This window comes from Pteronotus mesoamericanus, unplaced genomic scaffold (assembly GCF_021234165.1).
Source record: "Pteronotus mesoamericanus isolate MK-2021 breed Mesoamerican mustached bat unplaced genomic scaffold, CSHL_Meso_final contig_44, whole genome shotgun sequence".
NCBI lineage: Eukaryota > Metazoa > Chordata > Mammalia > Chiroptera > Mormoopidae > Pteronotus > Pteronotus mesoamericanus.
The window spans coordinates 5426908-5448290 of record NW_026555166.1 but is presented as its reverse complement, the minus strand read 5'-3'; the positions used below and the strand labels follow the sequence as shown (position 1 = coordinate 5448290).

The window sequence follows — 21383 nt, the reverse complement described above, 5'->3', positions numbered from 1 at the left end:
AGCACGCCCGAGGAAAAGGGAGCCGCCTTGGGCAGCGGGCCACCGGGGGTCATTCCTAAGAAGAGGGCATTTTGCCAAACCTGTTAGCGGATTTGACTGAACTTCTATTTTCCTAGTTCAGAAGACCTAGTGGCTTGGTGAATGAGGCTTGTGCACACAGACATGACACCATTGGTACATATCTACCCACCTTGCTAATTTAATTAAAAATGAAGAGTAATCATAAAAATGGAACACAGAGGTAAAGGGCAGATGAACATGTGCTTTAAAGAGAATTCTGTTTACCTCAAGCTTTTAAAAACAAGAATCCTGAACTCCCTTTATATCTTATTATGACTTCTTTAACATTTGTTTTTAATTTATCCAAGATCATAATCTTCACTTAAGACCACATAGGAGCCAAACTTGAACTTGAAAACCAAGCTGGGCCTTTTGTTCCGCCTTTGTTAATTAGTATACAAAAAGGCATGTGATTTCCCCCTCCCCCAATCTTAAAACACTAGTTCCTATTTATGGAGAATGGGCTACAGCTGGGCCTCTGGATAGTGGGCCCTAGACAGGTATCAGGGAATTAAGGCTCCAATAATACTGGGTGACTCACATGGAGCACTGAGACAAGTCATTTCAAGCACTTGGCCTCATCTTAAATACACTGACAGTTCCTGCTAGCTGGATGCACTGAGTAAATTAAGTAGAATTAGGAAGATCTACAGAATTCTAATTATTCACATTGAAAATGAAGTACTAAGAGTACGGCAGGCCCATAGACTAATATATGGTTCCCAAGATGGGTTTTGTGGAACGCTAATTCCATGAGACACTACTTAGAAATAAAGAGTTCTATGGTCCCTTCACTCATCCAAAAAACATTTATTAAGGACCTTCTACAAGCCTGGTGCTGAGAATACAACAGACCCTCTCCCCGCCTTCTTCAGCAGGTTTAGGATCCAGAGGAAACAGAGTGTGTATCAGATCATTATTAGGCCATGTATTTACCAGCAGTGATATTTGCTCCCATACAGGGAGATGAGAATTTGCAGCAGGGAACCGCATCAAAACTGAGGGGCAGGGAGTATGAAGTGAGACTTCTGTATGGGTGGGGGTGTGGGGTGGAGGGTAGTATTCTAACCACAAGGAAAGCCTAGGGATCCTGCACAGTACATTTCCCTTTAAGAGATTCATGGTCCATAAGAAGCCCTGCAGAAATGAAGCCTAGGATGTCCTCCCTATTGGGTTGGCCAAAAAGTTCATTTAGTTTCTTCTGTAACATAAAAGACATTTTTCATTTTCACCAATAACTTTATTGATTTGGATATTTTGAGCATGTCAGCTATCTCCTGCATGGTATAATGCTTGTTCTCAATTAATACCTCAGTTTGATCGTTATCAACGTCAACTGGTCTACCTGACCATGGAGCATCGTCCAGCAAGAAATCTCCAGCACAAAACTTCTCAAACCACTTTTGACACGTTTGATCAATGACAGCACTTTCTCCGTACACTGTGCAAATCCTTTTTTGTTTCAGTTGTGTTTTTACCTTTCTTGAAATAATAAAGCATAATATGCTGAAAATGTGTATTTTCTATCTTTAATACTAAAATGGCTACACAGAGATACACCTATTTTGAGGTTTTTTTTAAAAAATGCACACTGATATGACAGCTGTCACCATACAATCTAACAAAACTATTTTGAATGAAGTTAAAGACAAAAGAATGAAGTTAAAGTCTAGCATTACTAGAGCCATCTTACAGAAAAAAACAAATGAACTTTTTGGCCAACCCAATATTAACATCCCAAGGATGTTACTCTGGGAAATACTGATAGAGGCACTATTGTTCTCACAACCTATAAGAAACCTCTGTATAAAACAAAAGCTCTTGTTTGTGTAACTGGAAAACTATCATATGTCCTCTCAGAATAGCTGAAATACCTTGGAGTTGCTAATGTAATTCTAAAATATTTTCTTTGGCACAGGCCTATAAAAACATATGGCATCCACATCTCCCACTATCACAGATGAAATTAAGTCCACAGCTACAAACCAGTGGGCCAGATTAAAAGTTCTCTCTAGCACAGACATCTACTTTATTTTTAAAAGTATGTACAAGGCTTAATACTGGGATGAATTGAGAAAGCTTTCACAAAAAGGAAAACAAAAATGATCAACCACCAATGATTAACTTATCAAAGATTATACCCTAAAAGATACTAGAAGTGAACAATGATTTCCTTTGTTCACCTAAAAATGTCCAAGAGGAAGATAGGTTTTTGCCGTGTGTAACATACTATGTATTACAAAAGGGGAGTATAAATAAATAATAACAAATATTCAGATACATGCAGATTTTATGTGCAAGGCACTGTACCAGGGGCAACAGGAAGCTAAAGGAAAATATGACAGTCAGGGTCCCAAAGAGTATGGAGCCTAGAGACCTAGAATCCCAAAACTAAATGTAAGCAAGTGCTCAGGGAATGGTGGAGTATGGAGACTAAACTGTAAAGGGGCTAGGGAGATCCTGAAAACCCAGAATCACTAAAGCTAATGATAACTATATCTTAACAAAGCCCCTACTGTGTCCCAGCATTGTTTTACATGCTGTGTAAAACCTTATTTCATCTTCGCAGCTATGAGGTAGGTCCTAGGTATATACCAAAATATGGTTTATGACTCAGCATTCAATGGAAATCTGTTACTCAACTATGGCTTCAACTTGAGAAAGCCTGGACTTCTGTCTGATCAATGACTATGTGGTCACAGAGGTAACCAACATATCTAATTAATGTAACCATGTGAGAAATAAGGAAATGAAGCATTTTGGATTTACTGTCATTGTCTCAACATGCCCTTTCAGAAACAGGCCAGTATTCTACATGTCACTTGAGTGAAAATCTCCTTATGAGCTTTATCTGTTGAAATGCTATTAGATGGCAGAAGTATATAAGTGTATTTTAATTAAAATATAAGCATGAAAGATGTTAACTTTATATAGAAAGCAATTATAATGTTACAATTATTAAATAAATAGAATCAATTAACAGTATATTTAAAAAGAGAACATTATATACTTTTAAAGCAAGTGTTTGTGAAATGTTTTAAAATTACAATAGACACATTATATTCTACAGTTGACCCTTGAATAACACAAGTTTGAACCCGTATAAATAAGCAGACCCGCACAGTTCAAACTTCTGTGGGTCAAGGGTCAACTGTGCATCTAAACTCTATGGAAATAACATTTAGGAGCAGCATATGCACCCCTAGTGTTCAGACTATTATTTCTAAGTAACATATTTCACTGAAAAGGAATCAGAGTTCCTTCTAGAAATGTTTGGCTCCAGGTCTGGGGCAGGAAATGAAGACGATCCTGGACCATCCTGCCATTCTAGTCAGCCGGGAACATCAAAGACCATGAGTTCCCAGGAGCCAAGGTGGGGGGCTTCCATGAAAGATGGGGCAATCTGAGTATCAGTAAGAAGAATAATTATAAGTGGATTGAAATACACTACACAGATTGAAATACATGAGTTTATATTTTAAAAAAATAACTGCATCGGTTACCTTTGCAGGTAACAGAAAACCAACTGAAAACTGGTAAATAAATAAAGGGAAAGAATAAGCACTTAAATTGCTTTTCCCGCATGATCTAGAGCACAGGTCAGAAAACTTTTTTCTGAAGTGCCAGATCTTTTCAAACGTGTTGGCCATGTATGGCCTCATCATAATTACTCAACTCAGCCCTTGTCGTGCAAAAGCAGCCATTAGCAACCTGCAAATGAATGTACGTGGCTGTGTGCTAATAAAATTTTTCTTACAGAAATAAGGAGTGAGTTGGATTTAGCCTGTGGACCTTAGTTTGCTGACCTCTGTTCTAAGTAACTATTGGGTTGGCCAAAAAGTTTTAGTTTTTTCTTTTTTTAATATATTTTATTGATTATGCTCTTACAGTTGTTCCTATTCTGCCCTTTGCCCCCCACCACATAGTATCCCATGTCTCAGCAATCCCCCCTCTTTAGTTGATGCCCGTAAGTTCTTTAGCTTCTCCATATCCTATACTGTTAACATCCCCGTCTATTCTGTACCTATTTTGTATACTTCTTAATCCCTGCACCTTTTCCTCTATTTTTGCCCTCCCCCCTCCAAACTGGCCCTCCAAATCATCTCCATATCTATGTTGTTTCTGTTCTGTTGTTTGCTTAGTTTTTTAGATTCAGTTGTTGATAGCAGTGAATTTATTTCAATTTTAATGTTCATTGTTTTGATCTTCTTTTTCTTAAATCTGTCCCTTTAACATTTCATATCATAATGGCTTGGTTATGTTGAATACCTTTAGCTTTACCTTGTCTGGGAAGCACTTCATCTGCCCTTTGATTCTAAATGATGGCTTTGCTGGGTAGAGTAATTTAAGTTGTAGGTCCATGCTTTTCATCACTTTGAATACTTCTTATGAGTCTCTTCTAGCCTGAAAAGTTTCTTTTGAGAGATCAAGCTGACAGTCTTATGGGAACTCCTTTGTGGGTAACTAACTGCTTTTCTCTTGCTGCTTTTAAGGTTCTCTTTGCCTTTCAATTTTGGCATTTTAATTATAATGTGTCTCGGTGTGGTCCTCTTTGTGTCCCCCTTGTTTGGGACTCTCTGTGCTTCCTGGACTTGTATGTCTATTTCCTTCACCAAATTAGGGAAGTTTTCTTTCATTATTTTTTAAGAAAAGTTTTCCGTTTCTTGCTCTATCTCTTTTCCTTCTGGCACCCCTATGATTTGAATGTTGGTACATTTGAAGTTGTCCCAGAGGCTCTTTAGCCTATCGTTTTTTTGGATTTTTTTTCTTGCTGTTCTTAATTTTTTCTTTCTTATGTCCCAAATCATTTGATTCTCGGCTTCATCTACTCCACTGCTGATTCCCTACAAATTTTTCTTTATTTCACTTAGTGTAACCTTCATTTCTGCCTGGATCTTTTTTATGTTGTTGAAGTACCCAGTGAATTCTTTGAGCATCCTAATAACCAGACTTTTGAATGTGATAGATTGCTTATCTCCATTCTGTTTACTTCTTTTTCTGGAGTTTTGTTCTGTGCTTTCATTTGGGCCATATTTCTGTCTCCTCATTTTGGCAACCTCCCTGTGTTTGTTTCTGTGTATTAGGTAGAGCTGTTTTGACTCCCCATCTTAGTTCAATGGCCTATTTTTAAAAAATGCACTGGTGAGTTGGATGGGTTGGAGCCTTAGATAATCGCCAGGGTGGGGCAACCTATGTGAACCAGGTTGATGGAGCCTCAAATATGGTACCACCACTCTGTGGCCCTGTGTGAGGGAGGGCTCAGAAAGGGCATACTGGCCACTGCCTGGTCTCTGGAGTTTTGTCCAGGAGGAAGCTGTTCCCTGGCACTCGCACTGATGCCAGACATTTCAATTTCTCCCCATGAGCCACTGGTGCTCTTCCAGTTGCTACCCCAGGGCTGGAGCCCAAAGGGAGCAAGTCTGAGTAAGTCCTAAGTCCATTGTAGACCCTTTAAGAGGAGATGCCTAAGAATCCCAGTTTCATCTACCATCCCAATCCCCACTGGTTTTTATAGCCAGAAGTTATGGGGATTTATCTTCCTGTCACTGGAACTCTGGGCTGGATGGTCTGGTGAGTGGCAGGTATCCCTTGCTTGTGAGGTATCCCTCCCCATTTTTATCCACCACACCTGAATGTGGCGCTGCCCCTTCCACATCTCCACCCCTCCTACCTGTCTGGATGAATGTGACTTCCTTAATTCCTTGGGTGTCAGACTTTCATACAGCTCGATTTTCTGACGATTTTGGGTGATAGTTGTTTTGCAGTTCGTTTGTAATTTTTTCTGTGGTTGTGCGAGGAGACAAGCCATATTTACCTACACCTCCATCCTGACTGGCAGTTTCATTTAGTTTTTTCTGTATGATGACTCTAGTACTGCTTAGTTGTCTTTAACTTCATTCACAACAATTTTGTTAGATTATATTGTGGCAGCTGTCATATGAGTGTGCATTTTTAAAAAATCAAAATTGGTGAATTTCATCTTGGCCGGTGTGGCTTTGTGGGTTGAGCGCTGGCCTGGGAACCAAAAGGTTGCTGATTTGATTCCTAGTCAGGGCACATGCCTATGTTGTGGGCCAGGTTCACAGTTGGGGGCATGAGAGGCAATCACACATCTCTCGCACATTGACATTTCTCTCTCTCCCTCTCCCTCTCTCTAAGTAAATGAAATCTTTGAAAAAAAAATTGGTGAATTTTTGTGCAGCAATTTTAATATTGAAGATTGAAGAAAATACACAAAATCTTTTATGTATTATACTTTATTATTTCAAGAAAAGTAAAAATGCAAATGAAATGCAAGAAAAGGTTTGTGCAGTACATGGAAAAGATGCTATGACTCATAGAATGTGTAAAAGTGGTTTGTGAAGCTTCTTGGTACTAATGACATTTTGGCCAAATAATTCTTTGCTGTGGGGCTGTCTTATGCATTGGAAGATGTTTGGCAGCAACCCTGCCCTCTTCCCACTACAAGCCAATAGCGGTAGAGAGCCAACATACTCAAAATGTCCAAATTTATAGTTACTGGTGAAAATAAAAAATGTCTTTTATTTTACAAAAAAACCTAAACAGACTTTTTGGCCAACCCAATTTTAATAAGGGTTGATAAGGGGTTGTTTCTCTTTTCAAAACATTTTAGCTGATCGATGAAGAAGGAATGATACAAATAGGCTATCACCATTTCTGAAATCGCTAATGAAGTAAGGGATGTGGGTGATGATCATCAGTGGCTGCTAATATCACAGAGACAACCAGATGTTAAGTGTCTCATGATGTAAGAACAACATCTATGAAAGTCTTGAAAAAAATAAATTTAAAAGGAGAAAGAGAAAACCCTGAAGCTTGATAAAAAATCTAAATCGAGTTAACACTTTTCAAAAACTACAGGGGACACAAAAACATGTTAAAAGACATCATGGGGTTGCATTTAACAAAATCCAGACTGTGAGAAACTCCACAGGAGGCATCAGATAGAACACTAAAAACCTAATTAGAAAGTTCTTTACATCCTATTTAGAATGCAGAGCCAAACGTCAATTTGTTACCTCAATATTTCATAAGATTTCAAAATTACGTATCATAATTTTGTGACAAATCATCTTTGATCCACACATAATAAACACTATAAAAAATCTATGAAAGAAACTTGAAAAAATGAGGGAGCAAAAATATCTTTTTCCTTCATCTTATTTAATATTCATGAATATACTATAGAGTGCCACAGAAACAATCTAGCAACATACAGAGCTGAGAAATAACTGTTCTTGCACTACAATGCCAAACTTTAAAAATCTGATCATTACTTTGGCTACTACCACAGAAATAGTTGTTTCTGGCAAGAAACACCAATGAATAATAAAACCAGTGGATGAAAGTTTGGTGAGAAATGGGATACTCATTTACTCACAAAGGAGCTTCCACAGGATACATATTAATTACAGAGAGGAAAAATAGTAACTTTTTTGCAGAAACCTGGAAGATATTATTTTAATCAAGATCAAAAGTAACATCCTCTGTAATGGGAAAACTGGGGCTCCTCAAGAGAAACCCTGAGATGGATGCCGAAACACTGCATCAGCTCTGCAGTGTTCTTGCCCCGAATATACAACCTGAATCTTCTCAGGAAGAAACATCCAAAAAAGCAGCATTGAAGGTCCTTTACCAAATAAACGGTCTGTAATCTTCACAAGTCAAGAACAAGAGAGACACATTCAGACTGAAAAACTGTTCTAGACAGAAGGAGACTAAAGGAACAATGAAGTGTAACACATGACCCTGGACTCATCCTGGGCCACCCCCAGACCAAAATGTTTCTGATGTTTTCCTTTGCTACAAAAGACATTAGGAAGACAACCGGCAAAATCTGCATGAGGTCTGTAGATGAGACAATAGGACTATCTCTGTGTTAATTTCCTGATTTTGATAACTATATTGTGGTAAATATCCTTGGTTTTAGAACATACACGTGGGGGTGGGGGGAGGTAGGAGGACAAAGGAGGGTAAATGGTGAAGGAAGGAGACTTGACCTGGGGTGGTGAACACATGATACGATATACAGATGATGTATTACAGAATTGTGCACCCCAATTTTATTAACCAATGTCACCCCAATAAATTCAACAAATAAAATTTTTAAAGAGAAGAAGAAACAAACAAAAAGCCCTGGCTGGTGTGGCTCAGGGGATTGAGTCCCATCCTGAGAACCAAAAGGTCGCTGGTTCGATTCCCAGTCTAGGGGCACATGCCTTGGTTGCCAGCCAGGTCCCAGGTTGGAGGCGTGCAATAGACATTTGAGATAGACAACTGATCGGTGTATCTCTCACATACTGATGTTTCTCTCCCTCTCTTTCTCCCTCCCTCCTCCTCTCTCTAAAAGTCAATAAATAGTCTTTACAAAAAAAAAAAAAAAAAAAAAAGGAATACACAAGTTATCTAGGAGTAAAAGGGCACTGTGCCTGGAACTTATTCTCAAAAGTTATAGAAGGTCAGAAAGATAAAGAAAATGTGGTCAATGTTATCATTTTGCGAAATCTAAAGAAAATTACATGGGAATTCTTCATATTATTTCACATCTTCTTCTGTCTGAAATTATTCCAAAATAAAAAGTTAATTTATATAGATACAGGGTGGAGCACAAGTAGGTTTGCAGTTGTGAGTTCACAAAAGTTTATTCTTATATTATTATTTACTAATTAGTGTATTTTTTTCCCATACAAACAGCTGTAAACCTACTTTTGCCTGACCCTGTATATATGCAGTTGACCCCTGAACAACACGGGTTTGAACTGTGCAGGTCCACTTATACACAGATTTTTAAAAATAAATACAGCTAGCTGGCCCTCTGTATCTGTGGGTTTCCTATCCAAGGATTCAACCAACTACTGATTGAAACCAGTATTTTCACATTCCAATCTGCAGTTTCGAAGGACCAACTATTGTTAAGTTTTGGGGGAGTCAAAAGTTATACCTGGATTTATGTCTGTGCGGGGATCAGCGCCCCAACCCCCTATGTTGTTCAAGGATCAAATGTATACAAATTCCAAATGTGAAGTAATTGTGTGTGTGTGTGTGTGTGTGTGTGTGTGTGTATACACACATGACTATCATTTATATGTGCGTGTGCACATACACACACACATATTTATCATTCTGTTGATAGTCATTTGATTAAGAACTCGCACAACCCTGACCAGTGTGGCTCGGTTGGTTGGGCCTCATCCTGCACAACAAAAGCCACCAGTTCAGTTCCTGGTCAGGGCACATCCCTGTGTCCCAGGGTCAGTCAGGGTGTGTATGAGGAGAAACCAATGGATGTTTTTCTCCCTCTCTTCCCCTCTCTCTAAAAATAATAAATAATTTAAAAATTCCCACAAACTGGCGATTCTGTTACAGTGACATGTAAGTCTTTTGCAAAGGGAATTGATGACTATGTAAATTCAAAACCTGCATTAAGTACTGAAGTTGGTGCACTAATTACTTTTATTTAAGCGTTTCTGTTTTCTCCTGACTATATCATTCAATCATTTCCTATAAAAATATTTTTAAATGCTGCAAGAAAATATCCATTTATTAAAATATTGGTTTAAATTTTTTTGGCTACCAAACATCTTAATGAAATTATAATAATTCTGTACATTATTTTGATGACATTATTTCTTTTTCTATCCCAGAGATTTGTTCTATGATATTGACATTTGGCTTTAGCCTTGGACAAACCCTGGTTTTAAAATGCCATCCATACAGCCAAAATATTAATTCAGTGATGCTCAAATATTAACATTATTCCCATTTTGCCCAAGAGAGCCCTAGGGCAGAGGCACAGAGCCAGTCATGGCCTGGGATTCGAGGCTGGGCCAACTGTGGCCAAACCCAAGCCTTAAACCCCTCAAACATGCTGGCGCCCCAAGGGAAAAGGATGACCTGTCAGTGGAGTATGCTCCTCCATCTATTGGGCCTTGGGCTGCTTCTCTGCACCCATGTTCCTCTCTCCTCTCTTTCAGGGCAACTGCTTATTAAGGAGCCCACCCCCCAGCTCCAGACCCTCACCACCACAGCCCCCTGCTGCATTCACTCTCCTTAGCAGGGCCTGAGAACACCCTTCTGAAGATGACCTGTTTCCCATTCCAAAGCTTCAGCACCAGTGCCTCTCTCCCTGACAAGCATTTTACAAGAGAAAAGCTTACACTGTAAAAGAGTATAGAGCTTTTATCTCACATATCTCTAATATTCCTCCCATACCTCTGGCTCTATGCATCTTACCTAGAAAACATAAGAAGAAATTACTGTATCCAATTTACATATAAAATAACATTGATACAGATACAAGAAAGTGCAGCTGGTCAGGAGTAGGAAGTAGGAAACAGACCAGGTCAACGGATGCGCATATGTTATTAGATATCGTCCCTGACTGGTGTGGCTCAGTGGGTTGGGCATCATCCCGCAAACTGAAAGGTTGCCAGTTCAGTTCCAGGTTTAAGCACATGCCTGGATTGCGGATCAGGTCCCCAGTTGGGGGTGTGCAAGAGGTAACCTTTCGATGTTTCTCTCTCATATCAATGTTGTTCTCCCTCTCTCCCCCCTCCCTTCCTCTCTCTCTAAAAATAAATAAAATCTTTAAAAAAATAAATAATATTAGAGATCTTGGTATCTAAGGAACCAAGTTTACCACTTCAGATGTTGGAAGAAAAACACAAGGGAAATTGAAGAGAAAATATAGATTAAATGGAGCTGCAGAGCACAGAAAAGCAAAGAAAGATGAAGACTGCAAAGATCACCATCTCTGAAACTGTAAACAAACAGACCAGCCATTATAAAGGTCTGACTCTAGCCCTGGCTGGTGAGGTTCAATTGGTTGGTGCATCATCTGGTAACTGAAAGATCACGGGTTTGATTCCCGGTCAGGGCACTTGCCTAGGATGTGGGTTCAGTCCAGGTCAGCATGCATAGGAGAGGCAACAAATTGATGTTTCCCTCTCACATTAATGTTTCTCCCCTCCTCCCTTCCTCTCTCTCTAAAAAAAAAAAAAAAAAAAAAATTCAATAAACATGTCTTTGAGTGGGGATTAAAAACAAGAAAACGGGGGTCTAACTCTACCCCAGGCAGAAGCAGCAATGAAAAGTGTCTCATAAATTAAAGGACTGGAAATGCTACAGAAAATGAAAACAGAGATGTTACTCAGTATTCATCTTTTACTGTACATGTACACACTATTTCTTTGTACAACTTTCAGTAGAAGGAAATTGCATCATTGTGGCCGGAATAATGGCCCTGCCACCTTTTGGAGAGGTGACTCTGGGTCCCTTACTCTCTCAGTCTCAGCTTCCTTGTGGATAAAACAGATTATAACATCAGATGCGCATGTGTTCAGTGCGGGAAAGAGTCGTGCACGGTGTGACAGAGTGCCCTGGAACAGTGCAGGTGCCTACAAGGCTGTTTTTAAAAATATTGATGTTTAAATATTCATGCTATCAACATTCAACAAATGTCTGTGAATCACTTATCCCGGGTCAGGTGTTACAGTTTATTAAAGAAGTATTTTGTGGGGGCAGGGTGGGGGGATGAGGGGACTAAATATAATGGAAAAAAAATTTAAAAAAAAAGAAAAAGAAGTATTTTGCAGTGCAGCTTTTCTGTAGCACTGCTTTTTGCCATGTTTCCCTAAGTAGTAGCAAGGGTAGTGCTCGAGGAAGCACAGCTGAACTCCAGCCCTGTTCCCACCATTCCTAAATGTTTGGTCTGGGGCAAGGCCAGTCTCCCTGAGCTTGTGCTCCTCACCGGTGGGGTGGGCTGGATGGTCCCCCTTCCAGCTCTGAAGACCGCAGAGAACCCATGTCAGGACCTTGTGTAAGACCCTCAAGGAGGAACATTCAACCCACCCCCAGAAGGTGTGTTATAAAATCCAACTGATTTTAGTGAGTCTTATATATTCTTTTTGGAATTTATGGAGAAGAGTATAGTTTCAAACATCAGAAATCACTACTTGTGGACTTGTCAGCTTTACATACCACTCATTCTTACTTCTTTTGTTTTTCTTCATTATCATCAGATCCCCATCTATTTCTTTCTTTTTTTTTTTAATCCTCACCCAAGAACATTTTCTTTTTCATGGTATCGAACCTACAACCCAGGTATGTGCCCTGACAAAGAATTGAACCCCTGACCTTTTGGTTGGTGTACGGGATGATGCCCCAACCAACTGAGCCACACTGGCCAGGGCAGTATTTATTTCTTTAACAGTCAATTTACTAAAGTAGTTATGAATGACTGGGACTGACTTTTAACTTAGAGAACTTTTTAAAAAAAGCAACCAATTTATAAAATATTTTCTAAAATGAACAAGAAAATATGTGCGCAGTTGGTGTCCCAGAGCTTGGTTTGTTAACCAAAGTACATTGTAATCTAAACTGCTGAGGTAGAGAGCCAGCTGATTCCTCCCACCCTCTTCCACACCAAAAACACACGTGTGCGTTCTTCCAACCCTGACTTCAACAAGGAAAAACAGTCCCCAAGTTCAGAACAGTTCAAATGTTAGTAGATAACCACTTATTCCTCTGAAAGGGAGTAATGTGGTGAAGTTCCTGGGGCCACCCACTAAAGGTTACTTCACTCCTCTGGAGTACTGTAGTAGAACAACTTAACCACAGCCACTCACTCAAACAACTGTTTATTTGGGAAGGTACATTTCCAGACAGGTCCACTTTGTAAAGTTGGAACAACTCTACTCACCCTCCACCCAACTGAAACTACATCAGGATTTCTGAACTGGGAAACAAAGGTCAGTGGCCCTTCTCCCAAGAGGAGGAGGAGCCAGTGATATCAGGCATTTGTGTAAAGTCGCAAGTGTGGAATGGGAAGTTAGACTTTGGCCTCGCCACCAAGCTCAAATCTTTGCACTGTCAATTACCAGTAGGGTGACCTTGAACAAGATACTTGACCTCTTCAAGTCTGTCTGCACAGCAATGAAATGGGAATAGCAAGTATCTACTTCCACACAGGTCAGAAGTAATGAAAAATACTAAGGTTTTTGTAGCAATACTTTGCCAAGTGCTTTCCAAATGGAGTGAGGCTATTAACCCCTTCAAGAAGAGCAAATGCGAGCAACCACTTTACCATACATTTGCCAGCATGGAAGTCTTATAAAGACAAGCTCTTTGTTCATTCGGTGGGCCAAAAACTGATTCTTACCCGTATTAGCATTTTTTGACTACCTAGGAGATTGAACATAGTTTCACGTATTTGGTTGTCATTTGTAGTTTCTTTTTTTTGTGATTTGTTTATATTTTATGATTACTTTCTACAATTAGAGTGAACACTTGGAACCTTGTTTCTCCTCTTAAGAAAGATTTCTGAAATGCTGTAACAACCCAGAGTATGAGTTCAGTTCCTGTCCTGCAGACTCCAGGTAGTTAGAGGTATCACCCCTCACCACTTCCACAAAAACTATGGAAAAGGCCATGTTTAGGAAAGCATTTTTATCATTTTCAACCTTTGAACTGTGCTTCTAAATGAAATGTTCATTTTCCCATGAAAATGCCTGGGCTATGCACAAAATGAAAAGGTAAGATTTAAAAACCTGAAATTTATTTTAGAACCTTAAAGGTATCTGCCAATTGAGGGAACTCAGACACCTCTAACACCTACCTCTCAGAAAGAAGGTGCACAAGTACCCCCGAGGCACCCGCAGCGCAGAGGACGGGGCCACGCCCCCCACTCCGAGCATGGTCGCCTCATTTCCGAATGCCAACGTTTTGGACACTGCATTTATTTCATTGTTCCCTATATCCAATCCAGCTTGAGAAAAGATAATAAAACATGGGACATATAAAAACCTCCTCCAAAAACACATTATTGCCCAATTTGGGGCTATTTACTACATACTTTTAAGCCGTCCGTCCTTCGTTTCCCATCCTCAATTACTTACCACATCCCAGTATTTGCCCCTGACTGCACACCAATTGGATTTTGATTCCCATCTCCACCCCCCTTCAAAACCAGCCAGCTCCAGGCAATAAAAAGAGGAAAGTTTTCCCAAGTATCATATCTTCCAACCAAAGCACAAGTGTTTCATTATTTAATATGTGGCTAAGAGAGTCCCAACATTTTCAGATTTATAATGGGAGTACAAAGAAGGGGCCTGTAGTCTCCCTACAGCAAACAAAATGTCAAGACCCTCACCCACCCGACTTGGTTTTGCTGATAATCTCAAAGCCACCTAGCTATCCAGTGGCCTCTCCCTTCAATTTCTGACAACCCCACCTCTGCATTTTTCTGCATCCTCACCTTCCACTCTTGGGCTAGTCTGCAAAACTGGAAGAACACTTACTGTCAAGCACCCTCATCAACAAAGGAAGGTGACTACCTTCTTTCGTAAGTCCTCAGTCTCCTCTCCTCACTATCTTTTCCTCCGTTCATCTTCCATGCTACCCTCCTGCCCTTACAAACTCCACTCCAGCTTCCAAAGCCTGTGGCTCCTCCCTTCCCCCTTCATGCCTCAGCCATCGTTCTTAAATGGTTGTCTGGAGTCTGGTTTTTCAACATCTTCCAGGTTACGGTAGGACAGAAAGTGAAATGTGTAAGGTACACAGGGGTAGAGAGCTGGCTGCTCGCCCCTGCAGGAGTCTGGTCTGGTGTTCTGGCTGAGAAGTGAGGGATGGTCTACACCCAGGACCTTCCCAATGCATAGCGCGCCTTGACACCTGATGGGGAAGCGCTAAGCTAGTGTTTCTACCTCCCTACCTTTATCATTACTCCTTGCCTAGCATACTTCTCTCTGTGGGCACCAATAACTTCCTAATTAGTGAATTTCCAAAGCGTCTCTTGACTCCTCCATCTTCTGGTCCCCTCTGTGACACCTGTCACTGAAGATACCCCTCCCCTTTCCCTCTAGCTCCCATGATGTCACAGTACCTAAGCTCTCCTCCCACCTTGGCGAGTGCTCCTTTCTATCCTCCTTCAGCGTCTTCTTTCTCTACTCTGAGCATCCCCTCCCCTCCTTCTCTTGCTCCCCTACATCACCCAGCTGCTGCAGTTTCAACTATCCCCTCAATATTCCTCTCAAACACAATGAGTCTCCAATGAAACTTCGCAGTTTCTCCAAGTGAGAGCCTCTCTCATGTGGGCGCTGATATTGCCAAAGGAGACAAGAGCATCTGTCCAGCACTGGGTAGGCAAAGACGGCGGGCCACCTGCAAGAAGTCATTTCCTCAGGTCACCCGGGCTCAGACACCAGTTCACTGGGACATCAGCCACCTTCTGCCTACGGTATCGTCCCTTCCGGCACGGATTCAAACAACCATCCCAGTCTCTCCCTTCCTTTCCATTTGGATACTCTTGAGCCCTTTTCACCTCACTCCTGGACTCTTGTGAGTCTTCTAACTGTTCTCGCTCCTTCTAGGTCCTCTCCCTCCAAACCCTGTTACCTTTCTAAGCATATATATGAGTCACATCACTTCCCAGCATAACTTTCAATGGTCCTCTGCTGTTTCTTGACTAAGACCAGATTCCTGCATTGGCATTCAAGGTCTGGCCCCTTATCCTCCCAGGCAAATAGGATGATTTGCATTATCCCAAATAGCCTTGAAATATTTTCCTTCCTCCTAGCCTTTGCTCTCCCTGTAATGGCTCCTACGTCACTGTTCGCACTGAACACCTCTGCACTGTTTACGAGTTTTATTATTAACAAGAATTACTTTTTAAACATATTTTAAAATTCCTTCTAGTAAAATTGATATGCAATCTTTTTTTACAGTAGTTTTCAGTGTATAGCATAGTGGTTAGACAATCAACAAGAATTACTTTGAATTAAAGAATGGCTGAGTCTTGGGGACAAGATTAAAACAACTTCCTCTACCTGCCTTCCTTGATTTGACCGGCCAAAACAACCTTTCCATTCTCTTTATTCTCAAAATTCTTCTCTAGACTTTATGGACTCTTAACATAGACTTCCTATTACAGTGGTTTGTGTTAACACTACTTCCTCCGAATTCATTTTTTAAAGTTGGGTCTAATTCATCCTGTCTCCTACAGTCCCTTAGCCATTGCCCATGAAGGGTCCTCAACAAACATCACCTTAAGTCGAGAAGTTACAACTTAAAGATGCCAATCTAAAGTTCCCCAATTTAACAAGTTGGCTCTAACTTAGAATATAAGTAGATCTTTGCATTACAGATTCTCTAATGTGTTAATTATTTAAATCCTTTTTTATGCCACAAGTTTTTTGTTAACTTTGCACATCATTGTAAAGGCTGGAATACTCTGTTGAAGGTTAGCGTGCATGCGTGTGTGTGCTAGCCTACTTTCTCAAGAATCCGTAGAAGTGAGATCAATGACGACTGAGACCAACCTCTACCTTTCTAAAATTGTAACAGAGTGAGCAGATATTCCCTGCCAGGTCCACTCATCTAAACAAAAAAGACTGACAGGATTTGAGCCCCTCCAGTGTTTGTCGCCAATTGTCATCCCAGCAATCCAAGTGCCAAAACTGTACGAACGCAGGCAGGGACCTCACAAAAGCTTGTTCCATGTGGAAAGCCTTCATTAAGCCCTGGGTTATATTTAGAAAAAAAAATGGAATAGAAGTTATATTTAGGTGAAATGGCTTAAAAGAATTTTTACCAAAAGCAGCATGTTTATCCTGATCTTCCATAAGAAAAGGTTTGACTTAGCTTTTACACACAGCTCCTAAAAACAGACAATTTCTCTAAACAAATGCAAAGATTGTTGCTTGGATTCTTTGTGTCAGAAAGAAATGAGGAGCACCCAGGGTATCCACAAGACGACCCATGAGAAGCAGTGGGACAGGACTTAAAAAGAAACACAGGTTTGGGGAACAAAACCATTTCATACATAAACTTGAGTTGAGATGGTCTGAGAAAGGTGTGAGCAAAGTGGTGCTTGAGCTGTGTGAGAAAGGCTCTTAAATTTATAAACTGGACACAAAAACTATAAATGTCCTTAGCAATCTACCTAGAAGTGGTTTTCTTTTCCAAAAATGTCATTAGCACTCAAACTGTGGTCACAGTCAAACTGTCCTCCATCGCTTTGTAGCTAGCTCCCTGAACCACAGTCAACATTTTCCTTTTGGCTCTTGTTAGTCAAACTATTTTTGACCTCCACTCTCTTCTGTGTTGATTTACATTTCCTTAACAAAATTCTAGTCAGCAGTGTGAGGTGCTTTAGGAAACTTATAAAGCCTTTTCAGGAATGAATGTATCATTTCAGGGTGACAATCTGAAGAAGTGAGAGATGGTGTGTGACAGTTATTCCTCTCTTCCCAGGCCACAGGGTCCCCAGGGCTCCAGATGGGAAGGAATCACAGCCCAGAGGCTTGGCACACACCCCAGGTTAAGGGGACGTCTTCTCTAAAGAGCCTCAGGAAGAGGTCACTTCCCAGCCTCCCAGCCAAACCAGAGTGGAGGGCAAAGGTAATGTCTGGGGAGGAGATGGCAGGACAACAGGACTGCCCGCCCCCCCCCCCCCCCGTCATCCCAGCAGGAGCTATGCCAGTGGTAAGGGTGTTGCAGCTCTGCTGCTTGCTATTCCTAGGGTCAATTAACACCCTGAAAACACTCCAGCTAATCCCCGCTTTTCCTTCTGGCTTGGTATTTCCAGAAAGTGTTAGAGCAACAGAGAACTGAAGTCACCCAATTTTGTACCATTTACAGGCCTTAGAGCAACAAAGCCTAAGGCTGTGAAATTTAGAGATGTAACAAACACAGACCTAGACACCAAAAAAGAGAGACCAGATTATATTTTCCAGGCATTTCCCTCTCCCCCATCAGCCACCTCCCTCCCCCGTCGTCCACCCCATACCTACATCCATTTTAAGAGGATGGGACCCCAACAGAGGGCTTATAGTTTGCCTACATTAAGAATCACATTAGTTACATTAATATAATCACCCAGAGGAAAGCATCACCTCAACTCTATATAGTCCAGACAAGTGCTTATGGGTTTCCTCACTTGCTTTCCCAGCAGCCCATGATGCCCAAGGATAGGGTCAAAGAGCAGGTTCTATTGAGCTGACTGAACTGCAGAAAATGTCCCCATACATCAATGAACTTTGTAAGCAGGCAGGCCGAACACAGAAGCATTTAAAGAGTACAGAAACAATGGGGGGATTGAACTTCTGCAACGACAAATCACCAGGGAGACAAAGTGTAGGTATGAGAGTGGGCCAGGACATACTAAGTCCCTTATGAAGCGTCAGCATAGAAAGGGTGAGTGTCCTCGGAGGCTTGAAAGAGGGTCGGAGAAATAGGCCAGGACAGGGAACAACGGCAGGAGGGAGCGAGCATGCAGAGGGGAAAGGTCGGCTTCCCTAAGCAGGGCCCTGAAAATCCCATAAAGACCTGGATTTAGTAATCAGGCATCCTTAGTATTACCAAGAACCCGTCTTGGGAGTTTTTAGGCAAAAGAACGTGTAAGAAGGTAGAAAGAAGGAAGTGTGGTAGAAGGTGGTAGAAGGAAGAAGGGTAGTGACACAAGCAGAAAGTCTGTCCCACTGGATTTCTTCCCTGGATGGTGGCAGTTGTCAGAGTCACCATTCAAAGAGAAAGAATCCAAATGCCCTAATGAGAAATGGGTGGGTTGAAGGAAGAGTCAGCTGGAGGGAACTAACTGGTCATATCTGGGACATGTCTAGTGACTTTATCTTCACCAGGCCCTGGATCAGTGCTCAGCCACAGAGGCTAATGCCTCCAGAGTCCTCTTTCCAGACATCTAATGGGAAATGGGAAAACGAGACTTTGGTAGCGTAACCTTCTCACACACACAAAATTACAGGAACTCTACCAAAACTTTCAGAATGGAGCTACATCTGCAGACATGGGAGGGAATCAGTGAAAACCCAAACAAAGTTGCTGCAGCTTGTATCGCTCAACTTTGACTCGCACCTTTCTTCTTTTAATACCAACGAGAAAGAGTCACAGCCGATGCCCATATCGAAATTATATTCAGGACCTCCTGGGGCGTTCCAAAGCAGGGCCAGCGTCGCAGGTCTTCCCTGCCTGACCGGTGAGGGCTGTGTGGTTCCCCTCCCATTTCAGTTGGTCAGAGCCCCCCACCTCCACTCCCACATCTCAGCTGGCCAGTAGAGCGCACCACTGAACCCCCGGCAGAGGTGTCCGCTCCCCAGCGACCATGACAGCAGGGATCGTCCATTCAGCACCCAGCGCTTCTCACGCAGCCCTTTCATTTTGATCATTATTTAAGGACAGCTTGAACATAAAGTGCGTTTGTCGGGCCCTGGCCCTGAGGCGCCAACACCTCCGGCCCCCGAATGAAGAAAGAACTGGCGGGTACTGGGGAGGCTGGGCGGGAAGCAGAGAACCAGCACCGTGTGCGGCGCCCAAGGGGCAGCACTCAAGAAACAACCGGCACGGAGTAGATAGGCGTTGGTCGGACCTAGCACCTGGGCCGAGGCCCTGCGGGGGGCGGGGGGGGCGGCTCGGGGGACACAAAGCCTAGCCACCCCGGAGCTGCGCCCCTCGCAACTTGGCGGGCAGGAGTTCAGAGCCAGCGAGTAGGAGCTGGAATCCGCCCTCATTTGCACGTCGTCTGGGGTCGGGTCAATTTGCTTAATCACGGCTCTAAATGCCAGGGCGCAGCACACAATGCGCGCCCATTAACAGGTTTAAAGTGTTGCGGCGCTCGCTTTAAATGAGAAAAGTCGGCAACAAAGGGGGGGAAGAAGCCAAGTTCCTCAGCTTAAAGAATGCTGAGCGGGCTGCCCTCGAGTTTAAAATCTCGAGCTCGACAGAAAAGTTGAGGCCCCCCCTTGCGAGGGTGGAAGGTGGGGACAGGGGTGTGTGGATAACCGGCCACGAACACTGGGTTTCTTAGAAACAAACTCGCAGCGGCCCTGCGACACTGAGGGGCGGGAGGGCAGCGTCGCCGACACAGCTCCCCGGGCCCATCGCCCATTTGCCAGGGAGAGCTGACCCACTTCCAGGAAGGAAAAGGAGACCCACCCGCCCCTCCACCCCAAAGCCGGCAAAAATCCAAGTTCTCCCTAGTGGGAGCAAAGAATTTTGGAAGCCAGGGGAGACCCCAGAAGTGCACCCCCAAGTCTCTCTCCAGAAAAAAGGGGAACTTTAAAAGAATTTTACTTTCATCCAAGCACTGGCCAGCGCAGCCTAACGCTCAGCCACCAAGGAGTCGTTCAACTCCGCAAAGTTCTGCCCGGGATCCTCCGGGGACGGCCCCATCCCCCACCCCGTCGCCAAGCCGGGGGCGCATCCCGCCGGCCGGGCCTCCCTCCGCCCCGGCGCCGCAGGACAGGCGCTCACCGTGCGCGCTCCTCCGGGAGACAGGGGTCCATTGGGGAGATACGGGCTGCTCAGGTCCGGGATCATCAGGAACGGGTATCCAGGGTACGGGGGGCCCTTAAAGAATGCGCCGTCCTGGGGCCTTCTCACTGTGGGCAAGACCAAGGCGGGGTGAGGCCGGGCCCCCACGACAACGCCGCGGCAGGGGCCCCTGGACGGGGGACTGGGGACCCGAGCGCCCCCACGCGCGCCCCAGGACAGCTGCCGCTGAGAACGGCGGAGAGCAGGAGCACGGCCACGGGAGCGCGGGGAGCCGGGGACTGCCTGAACTGAGGCTCAGGGCACCGGGAGGCCCGGGAATGGGGACTGCCCGGGCCGGCACCTACCTTCGGCGAAATAGTCCCGCGGCTTCGGGAAGGCGTCCCGAGAGGGCTGCGGGCGCCTCTCCGCCTGCAGAGGAGACACAAAGACGAGGGCGGGTGAGCGGGAGCCGAGCCGGGGTCCTTGGGGTCGATCGCCGGAACCTCCTTACCTCCGAGTCCGAGCTGCTGCTCTGGTTCTCAGACTCGTTGACCAGGGACGACTTGACCTCGTCCAGGTCCCGCTGCGCCGAGGCGCTGTCGCTGCTCGGCTCCTGCTCCTCGCCCCCTTCGTCCTGGAAGGGGATCAGCTCGTCGTTCGCCCCGAGGTCGTCCCCTCCGCCGGCCGCCCCGGCACCCGAGCCGCCACTCCCGCCACCGAGCTGGGGCATGGTGGGGACGCGGGCCGGGGCCGCCGCTCTCGGAGCCCCGCGCCGCCCGCGCACGGCCCGGCCCGGCCCAGCGCCCCTCCCTCCCGCTCGCCCGGCTGCTCCGCTCGCCGCCGCAGCGGCCGCAGCAACAAAGTTTGACAGGGCGTGGTCCGGCGGGAAGCGGGGCCGGCGCGGCCGGGCCGAGCGGGGGCGGCTCGGCTCGGGCCCCTCCGGCAGCGCCGAGCCCAGGGTTCCCCAACTCGCCGCCGCCGCCTGCTCCGCCGGGGCGTCCCAGCGCTTGGCCCGCCGGGGAGGGGCGAGCGGGGCAGGA

General features: G+C 44.0%; 1 protein-coding gene across 1 annotated transcript in view; it reads right to left on the bottom strand.

Moving 5' to 3' along the window:
* Window positions 1-21076, bottom strand: part of TCF7L1 (transcription factor 7 like 1) — a 142884-nt gene extending 121808 nt beyond the window's left edge. Inside the window, exons 1-3 of the mRNA XM_054577637.1 lie at window positions 20855-21076; window positions 20709-20772; window positions 20344-20471 (exon numbers count right to left, since the gene is read on the bottom strand). Of these exons, the coding sequence (XP_054433612.1) occupies window positions 20344-20471; window positions 20709-20772; window positions 20855-21073 (411 nt within the window). The 5' untranslated portion in view covers window positions 21074-21076. The remainder of the gene's footprint in view (window positions 1-20343; window positions 20472-20708; window positions 20773-20854) is intronic.
* Between the last annotated feature and the right edge of the window lie 307 nt (window positions 21077-21383).